This window comes from Atractosteus spatula, chromosome 23 (assembly GCF_055471065.1).
Source record: "Atractosteus spatula isolate fAtrSpa1 chromosome 23, fAtrSpa1.hap1, whole genome shotgun sequence".
Classification (NCBI taxonomy): Eukaryota; Metazoa; Chordata; class Actinopteri; order Semionotiformes; family Lepisosteidae; genus Atractosteus; species Atractosteus spatula.
In genome coordinates, this window is record NC_142728.1 from 6,874,596 (window position 1) to 6,895,777 (window position 21,182).

The 21,182-nt window shown below is 36.0% G+C and overlaps 1 protein-coding gene across 1 annotated transcript in view; it reads right to left on the reverse strand.

Moving 5' to 3' along the window:
• brinp1 (BMP/retinoic acid inducible neural specific 1) overlaps positions 1 to 21,182 on the reverse strand; it is a 121,197-nt gene that overhangs the window by 37,466 nt on the left and 62,549 nt on the right. Inside the window, exons 3-4 of the mRNA XM_088940623.1 lie at positions 12,499 to 12,689; positions 6,947 to 7,116 (exon numbers count right to left, since the gene is read on the reverse strand). Coding sequence (XP_088796749.1) covers positions 6,947 to 7,116; positions 12,499 to 12,689 — 361 coding nt within the window. The remainder of the gene's footprint in view (positions 1 to 6,946; positions 7,117 to 12,498; positions 12,690 to 21,182) is intronic.

The following is a 21,182-nucleotide window of genomic DNA, read 5'->3' on the forward strand; positions in this document are numbered from 1 at the left end:
ATAACAAATAATCAGAAATAGTCATTTACAATGACTTAAGTCCAAAGTGTGACCTTTTTTGTGAGTTGCAAAAAAAATGCTGTCTGAGACCAAAGCAATTCAACGAAGGTAGAAAATCCTTATCTAAATTGGAAAGGTGTGAATCAATGTGGATATTAAAATCACCCAGAATAAGATATAAACCTTACTAAATCTGAAACACAGCAGAGGGTTTGTCCAGAAGTGAATTGTATTGTATGTATTAAAGGGTATCTGCCGTGAGTTTGACCTGCTGCCCATGAAGGGTGTGAATCGGGCCTTGTTTGGTAAATGTGTTTACTTGTTTCTGTTCTACCATTTTATGAACCTATCTTGTGCTTTTATGCCATTTTGGTCAAATGTCAGCATTTTATTGAAGAAACATGAGTGAATCACAGTACCTTATTTAAAGGTGTGACAGAAGCAATGACAACTTTCCAATTGCAAGCCCAGACCCCTTACTACTACTCAAAACTGTGCTATGCTGTGTCTTAGAAGCAAGATCAACCCAATTTCATATGCAAGACTCTACAGAAGCTTTTATCATGAAACCTAAACTCAGTTTTAACGTGCTGATGCGAAAGGTCTCATTATAATTACATTAAGTGAGTTCTCACACTCTGGGGTTAACAAGGATAGAAGATCTAACAAATTATTGATTGGAAGAGTAATTAAAAGCTGCAGAGACCAGCATTATCTAAAGCACACAATGGTGCTGGACAGTGATTCTCTGGAAGACATTTAACCATAGCAAAGAAAAAAGAGAAGAATATTGTGGTTTTCCAAGGGGATGTAAACAGTTGATATGATTGGAGCACACTGGGTGTTGCTTTTTTAAGGATGATTTAAAGACTTAGGACTGATCATAAAGAATGGCATGTACTTGATAATTTAATTGTAAAATGTAATTGGAAATAATTGTATTTAACAGAAGTTCAGGAGGAGTTAATTTCCTAAATCTTTCACTACCCTACACAAAAATGCTCATTGACTGCACTTGGAGAACCCCTCCATCCACCCCAATGTCACCATTGCAACATTTTGTACCCTGGCTTATGAGTGAGGGGTGTCATGTCAGTGCTGGCCATATCCTTACCCAGACAAGGAAACCAAAGTATTAACTACATAATCTCTTTATATTTGTCAGCTCATTTCATTGTTATTAGAATTTGACAGATCCTCTCAATATAGTTTTGCGGCTCAGACCTCTTTAACACCGATATTGTAGCGCCACGCGGGGCGCTTTAGCCATGCGCACGTAAGGCTGGCTAAGAACAGTGCCTGGGGGCGGGACTGTATATAGTGTGACATAGCCTGGGAGACAGCCTCTTCCCTTCGTGTGTGTGTGTTAGTGAAGGTGCAGCGCTGTAACCCCTGTCCCTCTGTGTGTACCTTTCCCCACTTTGATTCGTTAAATGTGTTGTTCAACCCCATTTCCTGAGTCTCATTCCTGCTCCATTCCGTACCGAAATCTGCGGTCGTTACAATATTTAACTATACAAGTATGAATCTTTAATAGAAAAACAGGGGTGCAACCTTAATAGCTGCAGCTCTCTTACAGTGTCCACCTGAAGGATTATGATTGCAACTTCAATCTGAGTAATGACTATGTCTGTCTGGAGCAGAGGATTTACTTGGACTAGAAATGGGTTCAATTTTTTTGTATTCTTTACTAGTTGGCAAATATGGTTTTGCTTGTTAATAATGAGCATTTTTGATATGTTGATCACATTGTGACACTATGGGATATTTGACATATATTTCTGAGTTAACAGACTCTCTCTGCAGGACACTGTTTCAGGAATACACAGCAGGTAAACTGAAAAAAGAACATGTTATGGTTGCTGTCTTTTCTTTTTCATACTGAGATGAGGTTGCTAGCCTCATGGTTGGTACACCAATGTCTCGCTCAGGGATTATTCCAGATGTTACGCTCTATGGTAATATGACTTCTAGCTAAGTGTTCTGCACTGCTCAATGAGACATGACCAACAAAACAAAAACCATACCTCATCTTCTGCTGTTCACAAGGGTCTTACCAAAGGGGTTTTACCGAAGGGAAAAATGACTCTTCTGCGTGATTCTCTTGCAGTAGTAAACTGCAATGTTCTTTGACTGAGTGAGGTAAAGAATAGCTAAGAAAACATCTACACAGAGCCTTTGAGTTGAATTCACCGTTTCCTCTGAATTTGTAGTCGACCAGACATAATTGCAGCTATTACTAACAAGAAGGATATCATAAATTTCTACTTTCATTAAAGCTCAGCCAGCTTTCTTATGGGTTTCTCAAAAGATTAGAACTTTCATTTAATTTATTTTAATAGGGAAAATAGAGCTATGGCACCATTTAGAATAATAAAGCTCTTGTCTGTAATTTAAATCAGCATTACAGACAAGTGGTTGTTTTCCTTATTTATTTTTTTTTGTTGTATGTGCATCTTGAAAATGAATGGCTCAAGTGGACTGTCTTTAATCTTCTGGCACAAAACACATTTACAAGGTTTAGCTGGAGTAAAACTGAGAAACCGGACTGTCAGAGTCTTCTTTAGAAGATATGTTATGTGTTATGCCGCGGTCCCTGAGACGTCAAGACTGTGGCTAATGACAAGCCAAGGTCCCGGTGCAGTGTCACAGAGATGCCTCGAGAGTCTTTGGGAAGGCTCAGTGTGACTGAGACTTAATGAGAGATGATGAGCTAATAATGCAGGCTTATTGAAAAATGCAGCTCTATGAAATAATATTTTAACCTGGGAAAAAAGCTGCCTTCATGCAGTGGAGAGACTGGCTTGGATACAGCTGCTAGATATGAAGTGGCAGGCCGGAATGAAGCTGTCTGGATAATGTGAAGCCTACCAGTGGAATGAGCCTGTCTGGAATGGCAGGAGAGAAAGCTGAGGAGCCATAGCTTCGGAGGAGACAGCCGAAAAAGTGGTGAAAAAGTTACGAGCCACAAAAAAACAAGGAAGGCTGAATTGTCCCATGTTTGTGAATTTAGGAACAAGGCTTTTAAGCATTTCAGTACTGTGAAGCTTAGTACTGAGCACTTAGCTCAATGTCAGAGCACTGGCTATGCAGGGAAACACCTTAAAATAGTCTTCTCAATTGCTTGATTGAGAGTGGGAGGGTCCAATATGTGGGAGGATCACTGAAAAATGAATGGCCGTTGGGAGACGTGTCCTGAACACATTTGCACAGGGTCGGAAGCAGATTGAGAGCCCGTGTGAATGTTCTGGTTGCTCGGGTCAACATCGGAACCGAGTCTATGAACACAAAATACTATGGAAGAGGACAAGACATTTGGAAACCAAGTCTGAAACAGTATTCAACAGACAAACAACACACAACACAGTTTTCCACACCCAAAGAAGACTCCACAGCTGAAATGTACATTGTTCTGCATGATTTATCTGTATTTGATCTTCTTTATGAATAATTTATGAAATGTCACAAAATAAAAATAGTCGCCTTGGTCCCTGCTAGCTTTATCAAAATGGAAAACATGATTTGGAATTTCTATTTAAAATGATTTTATTTATTTAAAAAAAAACAGAATTTGACTTATCTTGTTTTTCTGATTCTCACTCCTACTTTAGAGTGATACAGTATCTGATGTTTTCCTCAATCTTTCCATCTAACCTGAGTATTTGTTTAAGGCTTCTAATAACCCTAGATGTTTTTGTCTGGTTTTCATAGTTTATTCCTTGGGTTTAATCTTGTTGCTTTCCTGGCTCAAAAGAACTCTGTAATTCACTCTCATAAATCCCAAAACCACACATTACTTCCACAAAGGAAGGCCTGACGAATAGTGCAATTAACCATTAGTGCACTTAAATTACAATCCTTAACACATAATAGAAGTGCGTTTAATTATATCTGTGTGCCTATTATATCAAATAACTCTAATAAAAATCACTCTAATAAAGCAGATTCTGCAAAATGTAAAACAATTCCTAGAATAGCAACAGTAAAGCCTGTAGTGACCTGTTCTTAAATTGTGCTGGAGCACAGCCTTGGTACCTCATAAATGTTCACTTTCCATGCACCTGGACCTCAAAACACAGCACATGACATGCATGTTTTAAAATCTAAAATCACCTTAAAAAAGACTGGAAGCGTAAAAAAATAGAACCTTACAGTTTTCTACTCTGTACAGTATATGCTGCCATGCAAGTCAATGCTGGATTTTTGGCATTGACTACAATGGGTGTGTATGGGGAGTGGCACACAGATATCAGGATGTGTGTTAGACAGTTTGAATTGAATCAATATATGCACCCATGACGTATTATGGAAAAACAAATCTTGGCTGCACCATATGCTGAAAGGTTCTGAGTCCAGAGAAAATACATTGAACTAGCTAATTGTTTGGTACTGTAGTGTTCCAGATGTAAATAAGCAGTGAAGATTGCTCAGGTAAAAGGTTGGGCAACATTCTTGAGCTAAGGCACATTTAGTCGCATCACCTGGTTTAGAGAAAGCAAAAGGGTTACTTTAGTGCAGAAAATCATCAATGATCATTCTGGACAAATATCCACTATAGTTAGAGCTTTCCCCACAGCTTACAAAGAAACTAAACAACATAAACCTGCTTATGGTTTGGACCACATAATTATGAGAAGATAGTACTGTGAACCTCTAAAATCTTGCAAATGCTAGAAGAGGTTATACTGTAGTTTAAACAAAAATTCTGCATGTCGGAAGTGTAACCTCTCAGCCCCTGCTGGGATTCAGTCAGAACTGTGGGAAACCAGAAAACAGGGTCTTCTGTCACAACAGAATTTTAAACTGTTTAGGTTTTGGGGGGTGATTATTACTTCTGTGACCCACTCATTGAAACTCAATATTTATACAGTGTAGACTACCGGGGGATCATGCAGTTGGAATCTGAAAGCCTAAAGACACAATGCTATGTCCTTCAATGTGGAAATAGAGTAGGCCTAATAGAATATAATTAGGGTATTTGAAATTATTAAATATTTATTTTCCCTGTTAAGATGTTATTTACAGTGGGAAATTAAAAATGTATTAAATGTGCATTACCTTGAAGTTAAACACATATCGCTCTTAAGCGCTCAGGTACCTCTATGGGTTGTACATGTGCTCTATACTGTTCACACTGAGCTCCGACACCTTGTGATTTACAACTTAACTACTGGCAGTGAGCTTATACGCATTAAAAATACAAAGCTGAAGCCGAGACAGAAATATTGCAAGTATCAGTCTAAAAAACATTATTGGATCAGATAGAAAAACTTCCCATGAAAGATTTCAAGCTATAGGATTCAATACTGCTTAGGGCATAACGGCAACAGTAACAACAGTAGAAAACTGTAGACAAAAATCTGCATTTTGATGGATGATATGGCATTGTTGAAACCTTTTAAGAAAAGATAGGCTTAGGGAGATCCAGACCTGCGATGAGGTTTTGATAAATGTTGTAGAGACATTTTAAGATATTCTTATGCTCCCAGGCCTTTCTTTGCCCACATTCTTACTGTTCATTTCCTTAAGTCTATTACAGGCTCAGTGAAATGCATTGAAGTGTCTTGGGTAAAATTCCTTGCAGCAAAAAAGGAGGAATATCAGAAAGCTGTCATCAGTAACAGCTGGGGCAGGGCCATCCATCTTGTTTATCTCCATTTGACACAGAGTCAGTTAAATATTGCCATCTCACTCAAGTCGGTAGAGCATAAACATTTGGCTAGGCCAAAACAAAATGGCAAGAGACAGTATTCATTATTTTATTTTTTTTACCTGAAAGCACACTAAAAAACGCTATTAAACTATTTTTGTTTTAATAGGTAATTTTCTGTTTAATGTAAAAATTACCTCATTAGGGAATATCTTAGAATGTATACTATAAAAGAAGACGAGGAAAACAAGTCTGAAATAACCTTTACAGTATATCAAAATCAAATCAATAGTCCCAACAAACCTCCCTTTCACTCACAGTATAATACAGAAGAGTATAAAAGGCTCAGCTACAGTTCCTTGCTGATTAAATATCCAAATTGCCTGGATAGCACACACAATGCTGACTAAGGAGACAACAATTAGACATTTGCATCTTTTAAGAAAGTCTTTGTTTTCTTTTTGCCAAGATTTTTTTGGAATGTGGTATTTCTGATAATACAGTTATAAATACAACTGTGAATGTGAATGAAAGGATGTCCAGATTAACTCCAAAACAATTCACTTACAGTATACACCCTTTCATTGCATCTCATTGGAAGTTTCTTTCTAGTCTATATTTTATTAAAGGGCCCTTGTACAATGCAATCTAATTTAATTAAGGGAACCCCATCTTAATCACCATTGTTATTCTGGTGGATCATTGATTTCTATTAAATCAGAGATCCCAAAACTAAATCGTACTTTATTGGCTGATTTAGTAGCATGTAAGATTAACATTAATAGCTATTAATTATTAGTAAAAGCCACTGCCAGATTAACAACAGTGTTTTAATATTCATTATATGACAGGATATAATGGATTAGTAAGTAAATCTGCACAATTTATGCTGAAAATGGTTTGAGACAGAAACTGTTGTTCTTAAATTTCCAGATCTTGGAGATCCAAAATGCAATTCAAGGGCATTCAAGCTTGTTGCAGGAAATAGAATACTGTAGTGTTGCATGAAAACTAGTAAAGGTTTAATCAACGATCCCTGAATAATACAATGCACATCAGAAACAATCTGACTGGTTTCATCAAGGATATTACTCTTTGTTGTGGTGCTGAGTCAACAGTCACCGTCAACTTTGTTTAAATTTTGTTTTGCTTGACTTCAAGCTTCCAAGAGCTCTGTCTGATAGACTCTCATTTTTTATTGATCTAGCAATTAAAGGAAAGAATTGCAACACGGTTATGATAATATATTAACATATTAAAAAAGGAATAAGATAAGGAGGTTAAATGAATAAGAACCTTGATTGCGTTGGTGGATATTTGGATTTCATGGAGTTTTCTCATTGTTCCATCTCGGTCGATGAAGTACGAGGAAGCCAGCTGGTGCAGGGCTTCCACACTCTGGCTGGCATTGACCATTTTCCTGTCCAGCTTGCTCTTGTCCATGTACATGGTCAGTGCTTCCTCTCCTGCAGCAACAAAACATCGCAAGTCTGTGTGTGATCATCCAACAAAATAGGTTTAAGTAATGCTAGTATAGAACAACTGCAGTAGGAACAGTCACATATCATAAACATTATCTAAAGTCAGATTAATTACAGTGGCTGATAAAAATCGAACATGAACTCTTGAATTGCTGTGAAAGGGCTGGGGCAAATTTTCCTGCAGAACATCCACAAGGGCAGATTAGAAACATTGATGGTAATGCATTGCTGGCAGTTATTTACAATGAGTATTGCCACCAGTTACTACTGATAACAAATCCACTCTACTGTAACATAAAGCTAAGCAGGAGATTAAAGCTGATCACATTTTAAAACATTTTTTATTAACTGAATGACAACATTTTAAGAAGTGAAAATTTGGCCTTTCTTAATCCCTCAGGCACAATTTACTGGTGATATGGTGTTGCATTATCATTGTCAGTTGTTGAACAAAATGATTTCAACAACACTTTTCAACAGAATGTGATTTACAATAATCACAACTACAATACTTCGGATTTGTATCTTTAATAAAGACAAATAGATCATATATCTCTAAACTGGCATCTTGTGAATGCTGCAATGGTTTTCATGTAGTTTTACAGATACTGTATTTGAGAAAAGACCAGTGGTGTTGGGTTGACCATTGACAAAGTGTGCCTTCAGCCTTCAATGTCAACATTTCAACACTTTTTAAATCAACAGATGCCACTTAAAAGATATGATACTTGACAACACTAATATTTTCTTATGCTAATTATCATGTTAATTATTGAGTTCAGTCTGCTTTTTCTCCATTTTCAGCATTTCCAGTCTTAGATGTTAGCAGTACCATTACAGTGTTTGGTGAATTATCACATTTTTGTTAATTTACATGCTGATTGTCTGCATGTGTTTATCAGAGTGTAAATACCAATACTGCATTAACTATATTTTTGTATTAGAATTATAACAATGATCTATTTTGCACAGTAGAACTGTGAAGAGATGAACACAATTACACTTCAAGTGTCAGCTACCATAAGAAACTGGAGACAGTGTTACAGATGGTAGAGCATTTAAAACTTCTTTATTATATGCAATTTGCTTGATCTATATCATCTTACATTTTGAGTTAAATCAGACAGCAAAACACGACTGTATTTGAAAAGCAAATCTGTGAAAGACAGCTAGCAACAGTGATGAATTAGATCTTTTTTTCTTCTTTTGTGTACAGTCTTAGAAAATGAATGATTCAGTGCATTTTGTGTTTTTTGAAGGAATCACATTATAATCAAAAATGTTCTTGTAATTTGCTCTGGCATACTATAGAATAAATCTGGCCATTTAAAATATGAATATGCACATAACATGTTTGTGATCAAATGTCTTCTTTCATGTTTTATTTCATAAAACATAAAGTCATTTTGAAAAAAAAACTCAGAAACTGCCCAGGAAGCTTGATTGCATGTCACATATTGTTAGGCTGCTCAACAAAGACTCCCTCACTATGTTTGGTTACTTGGAGCACTTGTACCTGGGGCTAAAGTCATTCCCTGTGCCTCATGCCTCATTGAACAACTGCTGTAGGAAGAGTTTACAATTGTCTGGACTCTCCCCAGCAGGAGAAGGTCATGTAGGCTCTCTGCTATTCCACTATCTCCTGTAGGGTTATGTTTTTAAATCACACACATACTTTCTTTCCAAAGGTCAATGGGTTTCTGATAACTTCCAGAGGGTCTAAAATAATAACTAAGGAGAATTCACTCAGGATCATATGATAAGTCTTTTCTAAGTTGTAGTATCTATTCTCTGTTATTTCCTTGTTTACAGTTATTTCCTTTTTTATATATTTTTAGCATCCCAACGACTTGAAGCAATAGCTGTGGAGTATGGACTTGTTCTTGCTCTCCATTCCAATGTTCTTAAAAAATCATGTATATATGTGTACAACTGGCAGTAGTTCTCACCCATTACTTTCTTAGAAAAGTTCTATATTTTAAATACCAGGAGTACCTGTTGTTTAACTTTTTTCTTTTTCAAAATAATTAGAAACAGTGGACTTTGTAAAATGAACATGGTAACAAATTCATAAGATTGTAGAGGAGGTATAATTACAGTTTTAATAAACTGGAAGAAAGTTGATATACCTTCTGTAGCCAGCTTGAGTAATTTAATCCTCAGGATGAGCTACAGAGAAAGTATTGACTTTCCATTAAGGAACAGTGTAATAAATTTTACTCCAAGTACTCTCAGAGAACGAAAGCCTTTTTTATTAAATAATGATCTGAAGATGAACTTGTAAGGTAAAAAAAAACTTTATGGTAATATTGTATAAGCAATGTTAGTAATAAAATAACAGCCCTGGGATTTATACCTTATTAAAACATTAACTAGTCTTCATTTGTTAATCAGCCTTCATATCAGTGGTAAAATAAGCATTGTAGAATTAACTCTTTTTATGTTCCACTAATGTATTATTTTTTTATATATTTTTAATTGATTTTTTTATATATACTGAAGAATATTGTAACATCTTCAGGTAACACTTCAATACTATAGTTAAAGTCTCTGCTATATTGTCCTATAAGAACAGGAGTACACATAAAGGTCAGCAGGCTTTATGGAAAACCCTCTAACCAATTTGACCACTTAATTTAAAATAAAAACAGCAAACCTAAGTTAATAAACAGATAAAAAATGCACCTTATTCAAATGCTTATACATTTTATCCCACAATAAATATCCACCGGTTGCATCCTAGTCTCCATTAAAGCTCATTTAAGGCTTCAAACCCATCAGCTCCTGGCTTCTCATCTGAAGTAAGCCATAAGTGGATGCTTTGTGTTAAGAACTTTGTTTTAACTGTGATTTAAGAAAACTGAAGTGTGGACCTCAAAAGCAAAGGAAAACCTCTCATTATATCTCAATCTAACACCCTGCAAGGATACACTGCTTTCTCCACTTCAAAGGAAATGTGTCATAGTTCCTTTTGTGTAATTTTTGCATGTTTGACCCAAGTGATCAAATTTCTTCATCTCTGTAACCAGTAATCTTATTACTGTGTGTATAGAAACAAAATGGCACAGCTGTTATGAGACGTATCGAATATGTGACTGAGAGAAGGTATTGTCCAATTAGTGCTACTTCTGTAATATTACTGTTTGTGTCATGTCACAAGAAATGGTTTAAATTATGTCCAGATGTACATGCAGCCTCTGTATAGGAATCATTGCTATTACTGTGAAACAGGCAGATTGGTATATTATTTCAACACACTGTAATGAATGAAAATAAGCAGTTTAATAAGTTTGAATCACAAAGAGAGCTGAATAGTAAGATGGCAATACTGTATATAAACAAAAAATAGAAAATTATAATCCTTCTTTAAGGCATACACTCTGGAGAACATAGAGGCATTGAGATCATATTTTTTCTTAATGTCTTCCAATGTTATAGGGTCATATGGCCAACTTATAGAGTGTGTCAGAACTGAAGCCTCATCGATGTGAAGTGGTGTGGTGGTGTACTTTAATCGGTGCTAAAATGACTTTGCTTTGTAAATAATTCCTATAATACCAGAAGAACAGAATATGAATGGATAATGCATGCAAGTGTCAGCTTATGTTTTGTTTACTTATGACTAGTGTTTAGAGTGCTTATGATTTAGGACATATTTGCATTTTTACCATCAATCTCCATGGATGGTACACATCAGTAGAGTCCACTAATCCTCATTTCATTAGCATCTCTCAAGCTTGCTTTGCAATTGATCTTTTTAATGATTTTTTTTCTATCTCATAGTCAGCTGGGTGGCAAGAAAAACTGTTAATAGGTTTATGTGAAAAATGGAAAGGATGTTTACTCTGGTGGTGGTGGTAGATGTGTGGTTAAGTCCTCTCTCTCTCTCTCTCTGGTCTCCAGCTAGCTGATAGAGTTAGCGCTCATGTGGGATCTTTGCCTCTAGTAACTAGTGCTTTCATATGAATGCGGTAGCTCCTGAAGCATGATTAACTTAATTTTTACCATACAACAGAATTAGCTCAACATTTTCAAGTGTCAGCTTTTACGTGTTTCTCTTTTTTTAACACTTCCTTCTGTTAGCTAGCCTGACAATGCATCACCTATTTCAGGGTACATGATACATTTCTGAAAATCATCTATCATATTCCCTACAGTTTTCATAACGTTTTGGCAATCTTTTTGTTTTCCTTTATTATTCCCCTGTCCACGTTCAGACATATTTGCGCTCATGATATATTGTTCTCTCTACATCAGAACATATTTAATAGAATTTCGTAGACTGGCTGCTAGCAGGTACAGTACACATCTGTCTCTCCACAAATTCTGCTGCTCCTGTTTTATTGTTGAGATTGTTTTGTTTGTTTTTAATACATTTTTCACAAGCTTCCTGAATGTCATAATTATGGTATCAAGTTGAAACAGCTTGCAGGCTTGTATATTATACTGCAATTTAATGCTTCTTAAATAATTCTCTCGATCGAAAGCCAGATGCCAGTACTTTGTCATATGATAAACCATTGCTTGACAATATTATCCTGCATAGTGCAAGATTCGGACATTAAAGGTTTGTAACTTTTGGTAAAACTGGATTTACTTTACTCAAAGCGAGTTAAAAATACATTAATTGTTTATATAGTTCTGGAACATTTTTTTCCCTAAAACTGTTGTATATTCTGTTTTTAAACTTAAATTAAATCATGGCTTTCAACATAAAGTTCTGTATAGCAGAATAGCATTACAATTCTTCAAAAAAGCACCAGCTTTTATCTGCATACTGCTTGTATTAAAACTTATTGTCAGATTGCAATTGCTTTTGAATATACTTCCACCACATTTGTAAATATTATTTCCATTGACAAATAACTAATCCTATTGAAATATATTTAACTCAAAATGAGCTCAGTTAAACATGGCAAACAGAACTAGCAATGTGTTGCATTAATCAGGAGAACTTATTTTGAGCATTATTATATTAATACATATTATAAATATATTATATTTCAGGTCCATATTATATATTTTTTTTAAATGCTAGACAAAACATCTGTAACTATTTAAGCTATTTTTACTGTTACAACTAATCTTGACAATAAAGATATTGTATAAGGGAAGTAGTATCACAACTGAAAAATAATGTCATATATTTAAGATCAGGACGCTGCAACGCTACACATTTGGATTTCTTTCTATATCTCCATTGGAATTGGTCATTAAGTAATTAATGTAACCCATTTGGCCCCAATCAGCTAACTTAGCCTGACTTATGTGAGGGTTTAGTTAAGTTAAGTCTGAAGTGTACTATAGTGATAGTGCAGGAGTCAGGTTTTTTCAATGTTGGAACCAAGTACAAAGCCAGGCAGTTACCTCCCAGAGTGGCGGAGATCAGAATGTGGGTCCCGTACTTCTTGATAATGGTGTCAATGAACTGCTGGACAGAGGGTCTCCTCCCCAACAGGCGAATACTCCTCTGGAATTCCGGCATTAGGGGAAGGGGATTCCGGATCAGATCCCTCCTCTCGATAGCGGTGTTCCTCACCTTCCAGCGCGCAAATTCTCTGCAGAAACAAAGAGAACCCCCACCTCATTAACAAGGGGACAAGACAGTCACTGCACAGTGCATAGTGTGCTTGTTCATGACGCTGAAGGAGCCCCTGCATTGGAAAGGCACTCTAGACACTTTAACGTTCTGTAGTATAGATAAAATATTTTTTCAAAACATTCATTGAAAAACAAGCTGATGGTGATGGAGATTCCCTAAACAGTGGTAAATAATTGTTTAAATGTTGCCCAAGTGAATGTACATGAGCAGTAGGGGTGTGATTAAATGTTTGGGTCTGTCTCAGCTCTCGGTGACCACTCTGGCCTCCCAGATACATACAGACATGGAGTACTGTCAATGAGGGAGGCCCTACTCCTTTAATTGACACTGAAACCTCTTGGATGCACTTGTGTTGAGTGAACAATTTTTTTTAACAGACAAGCATAGAATCCCTCTTAAACCCTTGAGCTGCTGATAACAGAGCAGCACCAACCGATCACTTGATTGTTTAGCTTTCGTTTGCTTTTGTGACCAGAAGGTTTAAAACGACTGGATGCAATAAGTGATACTTAAAACTGAAGAAGAGCTGCTGTCATTTTTTTTTACTAATTAATCAGTCTCTCTGTGAGAAGAAGTGAAAGAAACTGATTGACCTAGTGAGAGAGAGAGAGAGCTCTATCTGTGAGACTGCCTCACTTCACTGTCAATTATGTCAAGGCTACTAGTATATTTCTGGGCACAACCAGTATATGGAAATGTAAAATTATTTTTTTTCTCACATTGGCTTATTCTGTAAAGACACACACAGGCTCCTGTAACAATCCCAATTTGTTAGGTGAAGAAGTGATAAAAAAGACGTGTCTTACTGCAAGAATAAATTAAAGTTGATTTGCTTTTTTATTAAGTGAAGACGTTTTTATGAAAAGCATTTTCCTACTCATCAGTAATACTTTAAAATTGGTTTCCTAGGTTTTTATCAGTGTAGGATTTCTTAAGGAGCCCCCCAAATTTGCTTTTCTTGGATTAAACAATTAATAGCACTTAAACAAAATGGCAATTGATGGCAAAAATGGCAAAATATGTAGTAACTTCACACACAAATGGTTTGTCCCTACTTTGTCAATCAAAGCACAAGTGTATCACAAGAGAAGATGACTCCAGAATGTGAAAAAGAATAACAGATTAGCTATTCATTCATGTAGGTATTGCCTGTTTAAAATGTCAATAGTGATTAAATAAAACAACTACTGTACCAGTATCCCATTTCTGTAAAAACCAAAGAGAAAAAAAACCCAGTGAGAGGTAAAGAAAGTCTACTGCCCACATCCCCAGAAATGGCTTATTTATTGTCACTGCAAATGATGGTTCAGTCTTGTTTTGATCTTCCCAGATTTACTTCAGAGAATAACAGATCTCAAGTCACATGGTGTTTGAAATGAGTCACATTGCCACTTGGCAGTCTCACAATGAAAAATAATTGTTTGGGGTGGGGGTTGCATAATGTAAATGTCAGCTGGCAGCACAACACAATGGGCAACACAGCACCACACGACGAGCTCTGAGCTTCTGACGCATGCTGTGCTGTGGGTGCCAAAACAATTTAGATCTAGATAACTTGCAGTAGGGCCTGATTGTTTCAATCCATTCACCAGGTCTCATCATTCTCAGATATAAGATAGCTTTGAAAAACAAGAATGCTTCTGGTGACTATTGACAGCTTGGTGGTGTGTTTTTCTTTTCAACATCAGAAGAGTACTCACTTGTGGCAGGTGAATCCATCTTTCTCAGCCCTTGAAAATGATCTGAGTGTATCTTAACTAGTGTTTTTCAAGGCGACTGATACAAATGTATGCAAATTACATTTTCTTCTAGTTTGCATCAACAAATCTCAAGGTAAGGTAAGGCATAAAATGAAGCAAATTAAGGCTCTGCATGAAATGCATTAAAGAAGGTAGCACGGAAAGTGAAAGATATTATAGTCTAATTTAGCTATAGCTGGAATCAACAACATCTTGAAAGCCATTCTCTGAACAACAGTTCTGCTCATTGCTTTTCTTATGAGATTCCAGCATTGCATTGAATCCCTGTCCATGAATACTACATTTGTTTTTGTAATGAATCCATTTTTATGAATAATACTCTTGAGGTTTAGTCCTTAGCATTCAATCTGGCTTCAGGAACACTTTGCAGAAACAAAGGTCTTCATGTTACAGTAAGGAGAAAACATCAAAACGGTCTCATAGGCCCATAGTCGTGCTGTGCTTTAACCAGTAGACTTTTCACAGCCTAAAAGACATGTATACAACAAATAAGCTATCAGTTTTAAAAATTGTGTAGGTTTCTATTGAACCATTATTTTCTCAGACCACAAGAGAAAGATACTATATATCGAACTCAGTTACCCCTAAAAGAATGACAGTTTAGGCCACAAGACTGGCCTATTAATTTAAAGTTAAAATATTTTTCAGTCAGTGATCCACGTACCACTTACTCCCCAGTTTTGGCTCTGATATGCTGTCAGACATAAATATGGAGACCACCGATACAATTTTCATTTATTACTTTGGAAAACGTTCTCCATGGAGCCAAATTAGGAACACTGGAAATAAGGCCTTGCAAAACTTGCAAAGGACAAGGTGATCAATCAGACAGTAAGGTGAGAATATTGCATTAGTGACTGTAAGATACTAACACATCCCAAGTCATTTAGAAATCTGTACAACCATCAGGCTGAAGGAAAAAGTGATCGAAACCAGCAGTGAAGACACATAACGATCAATATTACATTTAAAGTACAGTATATGTACCACTAGAATTATGTTCCCATGATCAAAGGCCATGCTTTCCCAAAAAAATAATAACGAAGAAAAAATACAACATATATAAGAACCAATAACATTTGTAGCATTTCTAATGCTCTCAGTATATAATATATTGATACACATTGTAATACACTGTATAACACAGTATACTGTATACTGAAATTAATTTTCAATAGGGCAGCACTGGGGTGTACAGTAGGAATTAGCTATGCTGCATTGCAGTGCTGGGGCTTTGGGTTCAGTTCCTGCTATATGCATGTACTGTAGTTTGTATTGTATGTTCTCTTTATTTCACATGGCTTTCCTCCAGGTGCTCTGGTTTGCTCCCACAATACAAAGACATACTGGCAGGTTAATTGGCTTCTGGGAAAATTGGCCCTGGTGTGAGTGTGTGTGTGTGTTCCGCTTTGTGCTTTTTGCTTAAGGAGATAGGCTCCTGCTCCCCAGTGACCCTCTACACTGTATTTTGTGAAGTGGTTAGAAAATGGATGGATGGATTTTTCAATAGTCTGTATAAACCCCAAATAGGTTAATCATGAATTAAGTCAGGTAATTTCAAATAAACTTGTCTAGGAATAAAACTATGAAACTTGTATGAAACCAGCTCTGTGCCATAGCCTTTACAGTCCATTGTTAAAATGAAATCTAATGTTTTCAGGTTGTTTTGTGTTTTTGTCCTTGTTCTCTTGCTGAAATCTCAGTGGCTCGGTTCACAAATCAGGGTGCTTGGTAAGAACATGTAAAGCTAGAAACATTAATGCCTCTCAGTCAGGTATTGCTAGTGATAAACCTAGCATTGCAAACAGATAGGGTACCATGCTGATAAGATGAATGCTATGCAGAAAATACATCCAGCAGTGAATATCATATTGAAACACTCGTTTATTTGCATTGATCAGTCAGGGAAAAGAAAAAGAAAATGTTTGATTCATATCCCGCTGTTTCAATTTACTTGTTCACCCAGTTTTACATTGTCTATCTTGTTTGTGTGAAGTCACTATGACTCCACAAAAGTGCTGTGCTGGCTGAAGGTGGCAGTATTCAATAGGAAAACTATTGAGATATTTGTAATGTCTACTGTTCATCACTGTTATGGTAGATTTATCTATAGAAGAGTTCTGTCATTTTTGTGCAGCTCAGTATTCATATAATGTAACTCACATCAAAATACCCTTTTGCTGGTTTTATTTACTTACAGTACATCTGTAGTCACCTTTCACTTGTAATAGACACACACTTTCCTTACACTTCAACCTCTCTCTTTTCTGACACAACAGAACAGATTGTACATTTTCTTGGCAAGCACATCCAGCAGATTTGTGGGCTCTCCCCACACAGCCTGTACTCATTTGTAGCTTTATTGGAGGTGCTGTTTCATCAATTAGAAAAGCCTGTTATCAGGCTGCAATTGCAAAAAAGCTGTGTGATTCACAAATACCCCACAGACATAAAAAAATATGTAAATGTCTTTTGACATTTCCACAATTCACTAGTCAATTACGTTCTGGGCACAGAAAGCTGAAGGTACCTGTGCACAAATTATAAACACTTTGTTGTGATCATGTTGCCTCATTTAAAATTGTCATAAATTTAAAAGAAATTACCAGGGACTGCTGGATCCTCTGAGAAACCTTCAGTTTGAAATCTGGTGTGCAATGGCGCATCGGCTCTAACAGAGTAATCTTCTTGCAAATAAACATTAAAAAAAATGCCAAATAAATTCAGGGAATATGTATTTTACTTAAAAGTGTAAATACTGTATTTTGAGCTATTTTTGTAATATTAAATTGGTACACTGAAGAATTTGCAAAGGGGTACAGTAGCTTTGGAGTTTTTTTATAAATATGGAACCTCAATACTTATACATCCATACAGGTAGCAAGTAAACATAATTCATGAATCAGCGAAATAGACATTTATGTAGTGAGAAGAGGAAAAGAGTCAATCTGAGGGTGACTGAGAAACTAAGAGTTGATTGAATTAGAATTTGGAATGTCAGAGATATGATAGCAACAAGTAAATGGTTTCATATATTGGCAAAATGAAGGAAACGTTGCTGAAGTATGAAATATATATAGGACCACAACCAGAAAATCATTGGTGCAAGGAAACATACGGAAGAGGTTCATAAGACATAACTCGATGAAGCTGTTTTAAAATGGTACGTGCAGCAACATTCTTGTGGTGTATATGTCCATGGTGTTGAATTGCAATCTGTAGCCAAACATATGAAATTGAATTTCAAATGCAGTGATGAATGGCTTTGGTGAGTTTGTAAATGTCAAGCATAATGAATAAAAGCTTTGCGTGCACCTACTGAAGAGAGAGAACTGTTGAGTGAGAAATCGAATAAACATATGCAAGTTGAAGACATCATATTTTCCCAACTGCACAATGCTGACGAGACTAGTCTCTTATCAATACAGTATATTCTTTCTGCAATACGGTGTTAATACACAATAGTATATTATTTTTATATACTGTGCATTCATGTTCATACATATTCAGAAAGCATATATACTGTACAGTATATACTGTGTATATTTTTGTTCATATATGAATAGTGTTTTGGGGATTTGAAATATCTCATTGGTAATGTAATGGACAGCTGGCAATACCAAACACACCTTCCCCTCATAAGTCTCGTAAAGCGAGGATGTACTGTAAGTTTATTCATTCCACCATTTGCTTTGACCTAATCTGTTTAGACATTAACTTTGAGATCTCAGCTCTCATTTACATTACTCTGTACAGTATGTCCTTGACTTGGAAGCTGCTAGTGTTCTTCTGTTCACTATGGATATGGGAGCTCATATAACCATGCTGTCTTGATTGTTGAGTGTTGAGTGTCTACACTGTCTGTATACCTCTTTAAATCTTATATTTTCATATTTTAGCACACCACAGAATTTACATTTCACTTCCAATGTTGGCCGGCATTTTATTAAACTATTGCTGTATACGACCTAATGTATATTTCATTCAGTGCGTGTTTTACAAGTCATTCTGGATAAGGGTGTCTGCTTAGCAAGTTAGAAATAATTGAACAATATAGAACTGTTAAGAGCACTAATACAATGTATTTACTTTGGTACAGCGGGCCCCTGCTTAATGTCTCCCCACTCACCCAGAGCAAAATAAATTATAGTAAAATCTTCCCTCTGAGACTAACTTCTCCTTGACTGTTAGAATTGCATTAATGATTTTGCTTGCTAAGACCGTTGTTGAGGTCTCCATCTCATCTATAGCTCGTCTACACTGTAATTGGATGGAACGTCTGTCATAATTGCTGTGCTGAATTGTAAAGGATGAAAAAGACCAAAAAAAAACAGAAGGGAAGATGAAATGGTATTTTCTGGACATCTTTGACATGGCAAACTGCTCACTGTATTATAAATAGGAGAAAATTAGCAACAGTGTCCTAGAAACTGTAAACACAATTAGTCAGTTCAAGGGTCCTAGTTAATACAAATAACCTGATATAGGGCAAGCTATTTTCCCCTTAATGTTTAATTTATTGTACAGTAAATGACTGCAATGTGAAGTAACCTGTTGGTATTAATTTCAGTTTAATCTTTCAAGTCACAATTCATGATAATCAATTGAGGGAAATGTTAAATTTACTGTATATACTGTAGTTTGGAATAACAACTGTATTACCTTAGTGTAGAAGCACATACAGTACTTTTAATTATCTTTATAACCAAAAATCAATATTGTGTTGAGATCGGGGCACATAGTATTTTTTGGACAAAGAAGAATGACCTAATATGGACATTGTACACATGACAATTTCATGACACAGATATCCATTAATGTGGTTTAGTTTTAAATGAGCTGTCTACAGAAAGAGCCATTCGACAGAGATGAGAGTTACATGCTGTGGTTCAGTTACAATAAGTCAATTAGTGACATTTGATACACACACAAACAGTCATGGGAACACATTATATACACCCTATGCATGCTTAAGATGTCAATAACCAACCCACTTTGCACAGGAAGACAAATTACTTTTTTGAAAGCAGCTGTTTGGAATATATGCTTTAGCTTTTGCTTCACACAGCAAATATTGTCAGTAAAACATAAATGGTTTGAAAGCTGCCTGGACAGCAATTTCCATGTTGCACCAGATTATGTTGCAAAGCTGATAAATCCCTAGAAAGTTTAATTTACCGAGGAACAAAGACGAATCACACCAGTTACAATTTCAGTCTTTCAATACTGTCTTACCACTAAAGTGGTGATTTAACCACAGTGCCATCTGCATGCGCCATATGCATCGTCATCAATGTGCCCAGATTACAGTGCTGGCAGATGGAACCTATGATGTGATTCAATGTTTTATTCTGCACTTCAAAGCTCAGTTTAATGACCTTCCTGAAGAGCCTAGGATAAAACAAATAGTTTTCTGAGTAAAATCCAAACTACAATAAAAGTGATCACAATGCAAAGGCAGATGGATCAATAGGGTTGAGAAAAACTGTGGGTGTAGAGATGAGTAGAAAGGGCATGTATCAGGGCTCCTGACCACTTTATAAGGTTATGAGCTTCATATTCATTTTGTGAGAGATTATCTTTTGTATCACAGGAAGAAAAAAAAATCAAAAGAGCTAAAACGGTATTGGCGTGTGTTCTTCTTGCTGTAGAAATAATTGATTTTTAAATTATTACAGTTTTTTTGTCAGTTTTTACACTTTGGTTTATACAGTATGCAAGCCGTGTACTTTAACACATAAAATGACAACTTTACACCACATACAGTATACAGCAAATACTGGTTCACATTAAGCCAAATGACTGATGATATGACAATTTAGATTAAAATGTCTGTTTTATAGTTCATTCTGACCATGTGAAATAACAAAATAAGTTTCAACTGTGTTACAGGAAGCCATCCAAAGCATTAGAAAGCTAGAGAAATCAGTACTGTATGTATTTAACAGTGAATCAGCATTTGAGGCCTATGCATTATCCATGTTATATTCTCCAGTGTCTGTATTTGGCAAATGTTTTAGAATAGCTCCCCCTTTTGTAGATCTCTTCATGCAATTACTCAATATTTACTGGCACAGGACATTACTAAGCCTGTGCGATTTACAGAAATTTGTCTCTTCCACAAAAAGCTCAGTCAGACAGCAAAATAATTAAGAGCAATCAGCTTTTGAATTCTTTAGGCTTGAACAAGACCATTTCACCAGGGACTCCTTCGTTAATGAGAGAGCATCTGAGCTTCATCTCTGTTCATTTTTATTCAAAGCATAAATGCCAAATAGCAAAAAAAGAAAAAAGTTACATCCTGCATGTGCACTCTGCAATTAACTAGAATCTCTGCTCACATAAATGTCAGTGGAAATATTCCAATAATTAGTCCTCTAAGCAGTAAATTAAAATGAAATAAAAGAAAAAAAATTAAAGTAAGAAGCTGGATGCGATTCCTCTGGCAATGACAACCTTTCCAATCAGAGAATCCATTTTGACAATGATCATCAAATGTTTCTGAAAATATTGATCATTCCCAAATCATTAGATACATTAGATTGGTGTTACAAGCACTTTCTTCCTTTTAATGGTAAGACTTAGAAAAACTCTTGGGTATTTACAAAGTGAAGCCTCATTTCACCATGCCTTTTCTACCAGGCATAATTCTACATGCCCCCCTTTGGTGTATCTTCATAAAGCTGTTC